The 13,641-nt window shown below is 43.2% G+C and overlaps 1 protein-coding gene across 1 annotated transcript; it reads left to right on the top strand.

Moving 5' to 3' along the window:
* The first annotated feature begins 142 nt into the window (after window positions 1-142).
* On the top strand, window positions 143-13,401 carry znf592 (zinc finger protein 592). The gene is made up of 9 exons (XM_084335494.1): window positions 143-259; window positions 726-3,127; window positions 3,491-3,669; window positions 3,905-4,078; window positions 4,203-4,362; window positions 4,592-4,855; window positions 8,581-8,693; window positions 9,331-9,469; window positions 10,131-13,401. Exons 2-9 carry the CDS (start codon window positions 746-748, stop codon window positions 10,560-10,562), a joined length of 3,843 nt encoding a protein of 1,280 aa, XP_084191620.1. The 5' UTR covers window positions 143-259; window positions 726-745; the 3' UTR covers window positions 10,563-13,401.
* The last annotated feature ends 240 nt before the right edge of the window (window positions 13,402-13,641 follow it).

Raw genomic sequence — 13,641 nt, 5'->3', positions numbered from 1 at the left:
GGTTGATTGGTTGAATGAATGAACATGAGATAACAAACCTTGTTGCCTCTACTTGTGGCAGTGGGCGCCGGGGGGCGGGGCCGGGTTGGTTGTGACAGTCAGCAGGAAGGGGCGTGACTACTGGCCAGCTAGCTAGGTAGGAAAAAGACGAAGCTAGTAGTATGTTAGCTCAAAACGGCAGTTGTAGTCAACAATAGCTGGCGAGCTAAATACGCAAAACCGAATTTATTCCAGTTGCCCACCGCAGCTGGATCAGATGGTAAGGTTGCATAGTGACGTAAATTTACTAGCTAGATAAACTCCGGCGTTATTTACCAGCGTTGACTTAACAACGATAGCAAGCTTGCTAACTCGTAATAGCTAACGTTCCGGCTAATGTGTCACCAGTGATATCACACCAAAACAACTCTGCTCCAGAAGCGAGGCCTTGGAGGATTTTGGCCACCGGTCGTAGACTAGACAACTAGTTTTGGTTGATTTAAGTTACTTTTCCGTGTAACGTTAGTCAGTCCAACTAGCGACATAACTGAAGGTAGCGGTGAACGTTGGTTGCTTTCAGCTAACAGCCTAGCTAAAGCTAGCCAATACAACTAACGCTAGCTGCCAGTCGCCCATCGGTTTGAACGTGTTGTCATCATTGTTAAGCTAAACCTACAGTGCCCACAATATGTAACAATTAACTGAAAATATAAGGTGACTGATTATAGCTATTTTCCTGCTTTCAGGTTTTTGATACCGTCCAAACATGGGTGACATGAAAACCCCAGATTTTGATGATCTTCTAGCTGCCTTTGACATCCCAGATGCCACAGGGTTGGATAAAGAGCCCACCCAGGAGAATCATGAGGAGACAGAGGGCCAGCTGAAACACACGATATGTCTGGACGACAGCTTATTGGTCCACCAAGCTGTCGGCGCGGCGGACATTCCTGTTGTAAGTGTTATTGTGAAGAACACGAGTCGCCAGGAGTCTTTGGAAGGTCTGGGTGATGGCCTACACTCAGAACCGCCATTGCAGAATGGGTTCAGGGGACCGGAGACCTCCGCTGACTCCAATCAGTTGACAAACAGTGGCTTCTCCAAACCCTTTGTGTCTACATTGAATGGGGACGGCTCACGAGAACTTTTAGGAGGGTCACCCGTTCAGCAAAAGCCAGAAGGTACTCCGACCTTCTCCCAGTCATTTCCCCAATTTAGTCCCATATCTAGTCCCGAGTCGGAAGACACTCAAAGTAGCCAAGTTGATGCATGTCCAAGACTAAATAGACTCTACTTCCCTGACGCCTCTATGTTGGTGGGACCTTCGATTTCAGACAATCAGAAAAAAGTGTCGCCCAGTATATTTGACGAATCCCCAGATGAATGTGACACTCCTGGAAATGCTCTAAAGGGCAAAGCAGAACCCGTCACTGCGGAAAATGTGATGACGGAGGAGCAGACTGAAAGTTGCACCGATGACCAGAAGGATAAAGCGGATTGTGAGAACGGTACATTGCCCCCGCTAAACGATCATCACAACAGTATTGAGGGCAACACCAATACAGCGGCCAAGCCTAACATGCCCACCTCTCATCCATATGTCGAATCTCGGACATCTAAGTTATCTTCTTGTCTTGAGGCGCTAGTGGCTCTGAATTCTCGAAAGGATCTCCCTGTGCTGTATCATGCCAGAGAACCATCGGTGGTTCTGAGTGACTGTATGAAGGTGGGTCCCACTCCCAAGGTGCCTATATCCCCATGTAGTCCCAGGAGTCCCCTGGAAGCCGTGAGACGGCTAATGAAACCCTCAGACAGCCCAGTGAGCATCTGCAGTGACAGTAGTGGCAAAGCCTCCCCCGCAATGCCGGCAGGCTCGCCCCCAGCCATACCAAGGGTCAGAATTAAAACCATCAAAACCGTGTCAGGGCAAATCAAGCGCACGGTCACCAGCGTGTTGCCCGACTCGGAGACCGACGACGTCCAGTCTACCTGCGAGTCCTCTCCTTCCCAGAGTATTATTAGCGAGGATTCTTACTGTAATATGTCTCCCCATCAATCTCAAACTGTGGCCGGTGATATTAGTGCTGGTACGCCTATTAAAACGACTCCCGTGGGTCCTCATTCGTCGAAGAGTTCGCACAGCAAATCGGAAGGACACTCCAGGAAGCCGGGCACAATGCAATCCCCCGCGGTTTTTCACAATCTTAGCGGTCCCGTCAAAAGACCCCTTGTACAGCAAGGGCAAAAATCGAAGAGAATTACGCCGGCCCAAACAGCCCCCGCAACAAATACAAACCTCCTTCCTAAAGCAATGCACTTAGCGAACCTGAACCTGGTCCCTCACAGTGTCGCTGCTAGTGCTACAGTCGCAGCGAGCCCCGCCTCCCATCAGCACACGCCCCCGCCCCCTACGGTGTGCAGCACCGTCCCTCTGGTGCATCAGGTGAAGCCGGCGACCCCGCCACAGCCGCGCGCCTCCGTTCCCAACACGGCGACCCCGCCACAGCCGCGCGCCTCCGTTTCCAACATGGCGACCCCACCACAGCCGCGCGCCTCCGTTCCCCACACGGCGACCCCACCACAGCCGCGCGCCTCCGTTCCCAACACGGCGGCGGGAACCTTGAGCAGACTGTTGAACAACGCCAACCCTGTGCCTACGTACGTGCCCAACCTGAGCCCACCGCCCGAGAGCGACATCCACCTCCCGCCGCGCGGCTTCTGCTGCCTCGAGTGCGGGGACTCCTTCGGGGTGGAGAGGAGCCTCGTCTATCACTACGGCCGGAGGAGCGTTCACATCGAAGTGGCGTGCACGCACTGTGCGAAGACTATCGTGTTCTTCAACAAGTGCGCCTTGCTGGCGCACGCGCGGGAGCACAAGAACAGCGGCGTGGTGATGCAGTGCACGCAGCTCTACATGAAGCCCATAGCGCAGGATCAAATGTTTGCGCCCTCGAACGGCGAGTCGTCCATGAGCGCGGACTCGAGCATCTCGCCGTCGGCCTCACCCAAATGCCAGCCGGTCATGCCCCTATATCCAGACAACGTCATCCGCCACCGACTCCGCTGCCTGGAGTGTAACAAGCAGTTGTCCGACTACAGAGCGCTTGCGGGCCATTACCAGAGATCCTCGGAGGACATGGAAGGACTGGTGAGATTCACATTTATTCAGTCATTATACAGCACAAGTACAGTACAACGAAGTTTGGCATCCAACCAGAGTGCACACAGTAATATAATATAAAGTGAAATAGTATTATATAATGTACAGGTGATTAAACTATAAAATATATAAATTTGTACTACTGAGTATAGTGCCAATCAGATGTATGTACAGAGTTGTATTAATGTTACAGGTATAAAGACACTATGGTAGTAGTCATACTGGCCGGCAGCGTAACCGGTAAGAGTAGGTAAGGGATATGTACATATATAGATATAGTATCTACAGATATGTCAAAAGGATTATATGCAGGTATGAATTTATGGTTTTGTGTTCTTTTGTCATATCTAGATATGTAAGGTGTGCTCAATGTTGCTATCCAACAAGTGCAGCTTCAAGGCCCACCAACGCATTCATGCACACAAGTCCCCTTACTGCTGCCCCGAGTGCGGGGCGCTGAGTCGCTCCGCGGACATCCAGAAGCATGTGAAGGAAAACTGCCTGCACTACTCGCGCAAGGCCGGGTACAAGTAAGTCATTAACCCTAACATTTATTTAACGTTAACCGTCTGTAGTGAAAGGGTTAACAGTCTGTGGTGTGGTAATGAAATAGTTAACCGTCTGTAGTGTGGTAGTGATGGGGTGAACCGTCTAGTGTGGTAGTGAAAGGGTTAAACGGCAGGCCTCGTTAAGTAGGCGGCGCTCTGGCCCCCTGGGAGATCTAGTGTAAAGTGTGACTGAAAAGACTGTTCCCTTGTCCTCCAGGTGTCTTCACTGCGAGACGGTCTTCAAGACGATTCACGGTCAAAAGAATCACATCGAGGAGAAACACTGCGAGGTCTTCTACAAGTGCTCCATCTGTCCCGTCGCTTTCAAGTCTACCGATGGCTGCGATACTCATATGAAGAATAAGCACAATGCTAGCAAAACAGCCCCCCAGTAAGTTAACCACTTGTGAATCTGCGGAGGAATCCCTGTTTAATGTTTTACGTTCAAAGATCTCATCTGCATGATCCTTTTTTTTTTTTTTTTTACTGTTTTGATGGTTTTCTTTGTGTTACAGGTTAATCTTTAAGTGTTCGTGTGAGACGGTGTTCAAGAAAAAGCAGCTACTGTTTCAACACTTCCATCAGAGTGCCAACAAGCGTGTCACTTGTGTGTTCAAGTGTCCAGAGTGCAACTCAGTTTTCCCCCAAAAGCATCTGTTAATGCAGCACTTCAAGGTTGGCCTCGCTTGTCCTTTCTGTGAAAACATCATGTGTATGACTGAATACGGATATAGGTCCTTTATGTCATTTTAAAATGAACCCACTGTGAGTGACCCGTTTGGCTGGATAGATATTGTGGATTTGTGAGTTTTGTTTGAACCGTATCGGCCCTTTTTCATTTCAAATAGAGCATAAGTGTAACCCCCCCCCTTTCATCTCGCTAATGACCTCGTCTGTTCTGTAGAGTGCCCACGGTGGAATCTTCAGAGCAGAGACAGAAAGGAACAGTCAGCCGACAGATAAGAGCTCTCAGCACCAAGACGCTACTTCATCAGCCCAACAGTCAAAGGTTCATAGTCCCGTCAAACACGTAGATCCTCCCAGGAAGAAGGTGGACCAGGGCAGTAAGCCCAGGGTAAAGCCCACTACCTGGACGTGCGGGGAGTGTCTCCAGTGGTTCCCTGACCGAGATGCCTACGTTTCTCACATGAAGAGGAAGCACGGAAAGGTGAGCAACCGATTATATCGGTATCGGCATGTACGTTACCGGCATGTAAATATTTGGACATTTGACATTGATTTTCTCAATTTCACAATGGCCCGCAAGCGCTCTGTAGTCGGACAACTGCTTGTTACACTCCAGGCAGCGGAGTCGGTGGCGGATGACGTTGTCTGGATATAGGGGCATGACCGGCTGGCATTTGGGTGAGGCCGACTGCGATATGCTCGAGTCCGCGCTCATGGACGACACGCCGTTCGAGGGCGCAAACATTTGAAAAATCGGCCTATTTATGAATCGTTTTCAAATAAACGCTAGATTATCGATAGTATGTGTACTTGCACGCTATAGAAGCGGGCTGAAAATCGATTCTCTTATTTCCTGATCGCACACACACACATACACACATGGCACACGCTGATATATAGGTGAAAATAGCTCTGATTATCCCAATACTGGTAAAATAGATTCCTTACCTGAGATCAGATGTTCTCCAAAAAGATTATTCCAATTCCTGATCGCCATTACAAATATTGATCGCGTTTATTGATCCAACGCTGGGTACTGCAGGGCTCTACGCTAACCTTTTTCACTAGGGGCACAGGTGCTCCTAAATGAAAAAATTTAGGAGCACACAAAGAAATTTAGGAGCACCCAAAAATATTTAGGAGCACAGTGAAAATATTTCAAGTAACAGAGTTAATTTTTTTTTCAAAAATAAATGTATATTTGTACTGTGCGTGCATGTGTGTAAATTAGCTCTTGCTACAACCCTGCATGTTTACATTTTGTATTTTGTACTTGATGTTCATTAACATGTGCTGTCCCTATCAAATAAACTATCAAATCAAACTACTGCTACAAAAGGTTCAGTCACTTAACTTTAGCCCCTTTTATGCATACAATGCTTATGTTTTGGCTGTGTTGCTCTTCTAGAAAAATAATCCTTTCAGGGTTGCCTATTGAAATACTGTACACTTTCCTACTGTACACTTTCCTGATTAATTGAAATGGGGGACCCTGATGTAAACAAGACGAAAGTCTTTCTCTGGTCTGCATCCCCTTAACAATTGTGTGTATTGAGCTGTACTGTATTGTACCCATTCTGCAATCTGTTAATAAAGTTTTCAATCAATCAATCAATCACACCTCCAGTACAGAAACATTGTTTGAGTTTGCGTGTCAGGTAGACCATTGATTGACAGTCGAGTCTGCCAATTACATCACATCGCTTGCACTCCGGCGCTGCAGCTGGACCCATTGCCCACCTCTGCTGTTGATAACGCTAGCCAAGTTATTATACACACAGATACACAGTGGGCCAGTGACTTTGGTGTAGGGGTGTAACAATGCATCGATCCTAAGGGGGAAATTCAACTGCATCGATTTGAAAATGTTAGAATAGATTATCGCAATTTTAATGTGTACACGTTATGTTATTGGCATGTCCGTTACAGCCAACACACCGACATACGCTACTGCATCAACGTTATGATTAACAAAGCAAGGCATTCGTTTTGTTGCATTAACGTTATATTACTATTGCTATCGATAAATCTAGGTGTTCTAAAATCTATTGCTATTGGTAAGAGAGCGACTATAATAAGTTGGTGTCTCGGAAAACGAGAGCCCTGATCGGAGTTTCAGGAAGTAAACAAGAAAAATGAGAGCTTCCGATTGGTCATTTGCTTTATTTCCCATGAAACCAGTCACTTCACTCTACTGTGATTGGACCGTTGGCTTGAGTGCAATGTGGGACTTGTAGTTTTTTAACGATCTCGCAGCGGAGGAAAAAAAAGACGAGAGGCTATAATCTGTATTCGCACAGCGTGCGCGTAATTGATTTTTACCGTTCGCATCCAAATATTTTTAGGGGCATATGCGAGCAATTTGGTCGCACTGTAGAGCCCTGTACTGGAAATATATATTCCACGCTGTTCTGAGGGACCACAATGAGTCTGATCGGCTCGCGTTACTTGCCTGAGAAGTAAAATGTGGATTCCGGATTTTTCTTTTCTCATCCATTTTCATTTAGTCCATTCCAATGCGTGCATTACCATCCGGGAGACGATAGGGGGCGGTATTTTCCCTATTCGAGTTCAGACAGATCCCCACTGGTAATGTGAGGCTAGATTGATGAAATATGAATGGAAATCGCTAATAAAAAAAAATAACGATTTAAAAACGGCATATCTCGTCGGCTGGCACTCAACGGTTGGCATGAAATAACGAATTATGCCGTGGCTGGCACTCAAAGTGTTAAGGGGGAGGCACAAATTGTTGTAATTACTACACCATTCACCTGATTTGGATGTAAATACCCTCAAAGCTGAAAGTCTGAGGATTGCGTTGATGTCCAAATATTTTTAGACCTGACTGAATGTTACCAATATCCCGTCAGTTGATTATACGTCTTTAACCCTTTCACTGCGACAATACACAGAAGGTTAACCCTCACTGCCACACGACAGCAGGTTAACCCGTCGGTAGTGTGATAGTAAAGGGTTAACCTGCTGTAGTGTGGCAGTGAAAGGGTTAAAGGGCTCATTTCTTCATATGAAACAAGAGACCTTGAGGAATCTAACGGTATGAGCCAGGTCATGCTAGCTCACTGGCAAATGGGGTATACTCTGCTTAAAAGTTAAGCTATTTAAAGTTAGTTTAAATTTGATGGGAGGAAAGTCCCACGGGCCATTTTTAAAGGGGTCCCTTGATTTCTCACCTCAAGATATCGGAATGAAAATGGTCTCAATGGAACCACACAAGACTCCTCTTTACAGCCAGGCTTATTTATGCAGGTCACATGCAGGATTAGGCCAAAACTTAAAATAGTTTTGCATGCAGTACAAATTACTTTTAGTCTTTCATTTAAGTAATTTCCAAATACATACACAAACACACACACACACACACACACACACACACACACATATATGTATATATTTGTTCAACTATAAATATCCCCTCCAGTTCACATCTTTGTCACAATTCTGTTCTTGTAATCTAAAAAATAACAACACAATCCTGGAATGCAAATGGGGTATACTCTGCTTAAAAGTTAAGCTATTTAAAGTTAGTTTAAATTTGATGGGAGGAAAGTCCCACGGGCCATTTTTAAAGGGGTCCCTTGATTTCTCACCTCAAGATATCGGAATGAAAATGGTCTCAATGGAACCACACAAGACTCCTCTTTACAGCCAGGCTTATTTATGCAGGTCACATGCAGGATTAGGCCAAAACTTAAAATTGTTTTGCATGCAGTACAAATTACTTTTAGTCTTTCATTTAAGTAATTTCCAAATACATACACAAACACACACACACACACACACACACACATATATGTATATATTTGTTCAACTATAAATATCCCCTCCAGTTCACATCTTTGTCACAATTCTGTTCTTGTAATCTAAAAAATAACAACACAATCCTGGAATGCACATTAAATCTGTATACACTCGAGATGCACTGAAGCCCCATTTGTACCAATACAGAGTCTCAAACCGTTAGTATTAGTCACATCTATTACTTTACTGAATGGTATCCATTATTGCCTCATCACTGCAGACGGTCCTGTTAAAGGACCATACCAGTCTTTTTGACATGCAGATTCCGTTCGTGTAGGGCTGGGCGATATAACGATAACGATAATTATCGCGATATATTTTAATAATCGATATTTCGATATTGTGTCACAATATGGTCTACTGTATATGTTTTCTACCCCACAGTCACTGAAGAGGTATCCATGTCGACAGTGTGAGAGGTCTTTCAACTCTTCAACCAGTTTGAGAAGACATATTCGCAATGACCATAATGGAAATAAGAAATCATATACTTGTTGGTAAGAATTTCATAGTATTTAAAAAGATAAAAAAAAAAAAATCTATTCAGAACCACCAGGATTTACAATACAATTTGTGACATTTTCTGTGTTTCTGTTGAGTCCAAGTTTCTTTCTATTTAGGGTTCATGTATTATTAGAATGACCTCATATCAAGAATTATACATAGGCTACTGACACAAGCAGGCCTGCCCCCCCCCCCCTTCCCATCTTACACCAAAGAATTCTGTGCCTCGCACACACAGGCCTGCATCCCCATCTCTCTCTCATTCACCAACTCTTTTACATGACAAATTAAATCACATACTCACTTTGGTTCCTGCCACCAGCTTCAAAACAGTTCCCTCTTTGCAGTGATTTATTCTGTTGTAGTTTAGCAATTGCACTATTGCAGTCCTCGTGGCGACGTGTCTCCCAGTTAAAAAGTGACTGTCAAATGAAGAGTGTCGCTACAGTGTTGCAGGTAAACTGGCCTCGAGAAGCAGAACCAGAAAACACCTTGTGAACACCTTGAGCATTTTAATGTGGAAATATTGCGGGGGAACCAGAAAATTTCAAGCAACTGATTTGACTAAAGCAAGCTGTTGATTTCAAATGATAACCTAATCCTCACAACTTTCTTTTATTATTCTTAAAGGTATTGCACAGATTCAAAGACGATATTCACCGCAAGTGTGATGTTGAAGAATCACATCAGTCTTATGCATGGAATAAAAAATCCTGACTTGAGCCTAATGCCAAAAGCAACCGTACGGGAATCCAAGTCCTTGGGAGGGGTAACTAATTAAATTTTATTTATTACATCTTTACATAGAAGAAAATAATTAAATTCTTCAGATGAAGAACCATGCAAGTCTATTGTAGGTTTTCAGATGAACAAATGTTTTCAAGTCTATTCATCTCAAGATGGTAAATTGGAGTGATGTGTACTTTTTCGTTAAGACGGTAGAGATTAAGTACTTTCGGCTGATGTATCCCATTCACACGGCCTAAATTATTTGGATTTATTTTACACCTGCAACTATTGACCACATTCACATGGGGCAACAGTGGCTCAAGAGGTAGAGTAATCGTCTGGTAATCGGAAGGTTCCCGGTTAGATTCTCGCTCCTCCCGGGCGAGTGTGTCAAAGTGTCCTTGAGCACTTAAGACACTTAACCCCTAATTGCTCCCGATGGTTGTCGGTGTGTGAATGTGAGGAGCAAAATAGTAAAGCGCTTTGGATAAAAGCGCTATATAAATGCGCCATTTACCATTTTCGCGGCAGCAATTTTGTAAAGAATATTTGTGTGAATATGGTCAATTGTCCAAAAACCTCAAAGCACACTTGTGTGGTTCTTCATCTCAGGGATTCAGTTACACCAGTCATAAAGACACTACTTGTGATTCCTATTTAAACACGTGAACATTCGCAAGCTGATTTTCTTTTCTTAACAGGGGCTTCCCTCAAAAAGATCCGCCATGGATACCCCGGGAGGGGGGCAGAACCACACCACGGGTCGAGACATCTCCTCGGCCAAGCGCCTGAAAACTCAGTTCCGTTGTTCCAAGTGCGGCTTCGCCACGGAGGACGACGCACTGTTTCAGCAGCACATACCTCAGCACAAGACGGACGAGAACACTCCTCAGTGTAGCCACTGCGGACTGTGCTTCACGTCCGCGGCCTCCCTAAGCAGACACCTCTTCATCGTACACAAAGTCAAGGATCCCGAGGAGGAGACGGGGACGGAGGCACAGAGGGTCGGCAAGAAGGCGCTAGATAATCTAGCCGCGAGGTCAGCGGAGGCGAGCGAGGGAAGCGGTGCGGTACCGAACGCCAATGAAAAGGACCGTTCGCAGGCGGCAAAACTGTCGGGGGGTGCACTGTGATCCGCGGACTGTGATTAAACACTGAGCCCCCCCCCCCATCAGACACGAGGAGAGTCTCTCGAGTAGTGAAAACCACTTGTTAATCTCTTTAAAGCTGCTACAGTATATCCATTTTCATACAGTATGTGATAAGTATTAAAGGGGAATTCCACTTAAATTTGAATAGTACAAGCTCAACAAAAGGAAATGCAGTCTCTAGAATTATATATAAATAAAAAGAAAACCTGTTTAATATAGGTACGGAAACATGACTGGTCATAAAATAAAATAATATTTTGGCCACATTTTAGGTAATGTCTAATTTTGTAGAATTAAAGGGGGAACACCAAAATGAAATTCTAATGTTATTTCCATGGCCATGCACATTTCAGTCAATGTTTGCAAACATAAACTACTCTCTCTCCCAAAGCCAGACATCTGAGAAATAAGATTCAAACTTGTGAATAACGTATAGGATTAAAGGTATAAAGTCTTAAGAGATGCTCTCCAGGATCTGCAGCTATAAGAAAATTAAGGTTAATAAATAAATTGCTCCTATAGCTTAACAAGGTCTTCTAATATTGCCTTCTCTATCTGCTAAGGCAGTGGGTTTGGAAGCACCAACCCGAATGCAATTTAACAGACAAAAGTACTGGTGAACACTAAAAGAAAAACAGTTAATTTTCATAGGCGGGAAAAACAACCAGAGCTTTGTGACACTTACATGGTCAATAAACGGGCGATTGATTTTGTCAACCCACTGAACGTTTGTAGGAGTTTTATACCAAAATAAGCTTTAGTCTATCGTAGTTATTTTCCCGATTGTCCCCATGGGGATCAAAAAATAAATATCTTATCTTCTGAAACGGAACTTTGCCCTGGGTGTTCTCAATGTATTCTATAACATCTTTCCCACGAAGCAGCTCTATAGAGCTCATACTTGATGACATCACAAGTTTGAGTTTTAGCATTAGGGAGAGAGTTTGTGTCCACTATGTTTTCAAACTCTGGACAAGAGGAATAACATGTATGAATTTGGCATAGTTCCCCTTTAAACATGCAACCTATAAACGTAAACAAATCGGTGTAATGCTCCTTTAAGGATGTTTTATCTGTGCACTTAAGTGCTACTTAATATTTGGGCCTTTAAACAACATACATTTAATGCCTGTCAAGTGTCAAGCCATTCAGTCATATACAGCAATTCAGACTTTGAGCCTCTTAGGGCTTGTTATTGAAAAATGATATACCCATCAATCCTATATTGATTAAGCATCAAAAAGGCTCAAAATGTTAAGACTCTTGCATATTTCTGACTTTCTTCTACTTTGTCCATTTCCATTGAGTTATTAATTTGCCATAATCTTGATTATACAAATTAATTTATTGCATATTTAAATATGCCTTTATTAAACAAAGAAAGGTATTGAAAAGGGTTTCTTGCAACTATACCGGTATCAAAGTTCCAACATCAGCCCTAATTTATTCGATTTATAGATTCGCCACAAGACTGTGCTAAAAATCCCAGTTATTTTCATATAACCTAGAACTTTTCCATGTTGGTATTGTATTTGATGCCTATTGAAGAGACCTTGAGACATAACCAGTCACACGTTAAGAAACTTTTCAAATAATTTGTTCATTAATGTTTCCAACCATCCTAACGAGACTCAGGAATGTATGTTTTCTTTTAGGTCTAGTGTTGATTGTAATGAAAGAAGGGGGGGGGGTGTATACTTTGCTTTTGTCATTAATGGCCTTCATTGTCTGAATTTATGTTAAGCATTACTTAGACCAACTCAGTATACGCTACCTGAATAAGATTCAGGTTGGAGGATATAGTACTGATGGGACAGTACAGCAATTTATACCCATTTCTTGGTTTTTACACAGTATTTACACAGGCTTATAGTCATCATTTATTAAATATGTATTTTGATGTCTATGTAGAAACAATCATTTTGCATTCATATAGAATACAGTTAACCAAAAAAGAAAATCGAGATCAAATACAGGTGTCAAGTTGCCTTGCATAGCCTATACTAAAATTAAGCTATCCATAGTACAGGGCTTTCTTTTAAATCCTTAAATATCACACTTTTATTATTTTACTTTAGTTTTTTTATGCTATCTAAAAAAGATTACTGTGCGTTTATTGTGTATGTATTGTATTCTGGCTTGCATGTGTCCCAGAATTTGTGTAATTTCTCATATGTTGTTGAATGAGTTCAATGGAAGCGTTTGGTGATGAATATTGGGTGAGACGTTAAGTGTTGTGCAGCGGTATTTAAAATGCCTCGTACGTCCGAGGTATTATTCAGGCGAGTGAAAGGACACTATTACGACCAGGGTACATTTTGAAGATTGAAGAACAGATGTTGTGAAGTACAAGTGAAGGCTGACGGCATGTCCGACTGCATGTTAAAAATCCGATCGCCTCCAGGGCCCATATTCATAAAGCATCAAGAATACTAATCTTGGACCACTGGTCAGGTTACGTTACCATGGAAACACAACATCAGATGCACACAGTTCTCAGATCAGCGCCCCAGGGTTCCCACACTGCTTTGGAATGTTTGGGAACGTTGTTTTTGTCCATTTGCAGGCGGTCAAAAGTATTGGGGATGGGCTTTGGGTATAGTCTGTCTACATTCATCACGGTATTGCAAATCGCTTGACTCCCAGAGACTGTTTGTTCAAATATATAAATCTGCAATCTCTTTAAAAAGTGTGTCATTTGTCTAATGGAAGATGTGTAGGAACCCTGGAGCTCCTTCTTTAAAATACTTAAGTACAGGCCCTGATTTGTTAAGCAGTTGCTTTGTTTTGTTGTATGGGATTACATACCAGTTCCTACCTCCACGGTATATGGCAGTGATTGTTAAAACATTGTATGGCTTTTACTAGTTGCTGATTATCACAGTGCAATGTAAACAAAAACTAAAAACGAGTTTATAAAATGTATATTATCTTCCACATTGTTCAATTTTATAAATTATTTTTGGGGAATGATATTTACAGTATATACTATATATAGTCATATTGACTTAACTAGCAAGTGAACGAATGATATTTACAGTATATACTATATATAGTCATA

The sequence above is a fragment of the Notolepis coatsorum genome, assembly GCF_963971535.1.
Source record: "Notolepis coatsorum genome assembly, chromosome: 18".
Classification (NCBI taxonomy): domain Eukaryota; kingdom Metazoa; phylum Chordata; class Actinopteri; order Aulopiformes; family Paralepididae; genus Notolepis; species Notolepis coatsorum.
Note: the sequence above shows the minus strand (reverse complement) of the source record. Positions and strands in the feature narration are given on the sequence as shown.

Bases quoted from the DNA above. Each gene is read 5' to 3' on its own strand.
- znf592 (XM_084335494.1), top strand. From the start codon at position 746: ATGGGTGACATGAAAACCCCAGATTTTGATGATCTTCTAGCTGCCTTT. The intron at 3,128-3,490 runs GTGAGATTCACA...TGTCATATCTAG, and splicing joins CGGAGGACATGGAAGGACTG to ATATGTAAGGTGTGCTCAAT. The intron at 8,694-9,330 runs GTAAGAATTTCA...TTATTCTTAAAG, and splicing joins AAGAAATCATATACTTGTTG to GTATTGCACAGATTCAAAGA.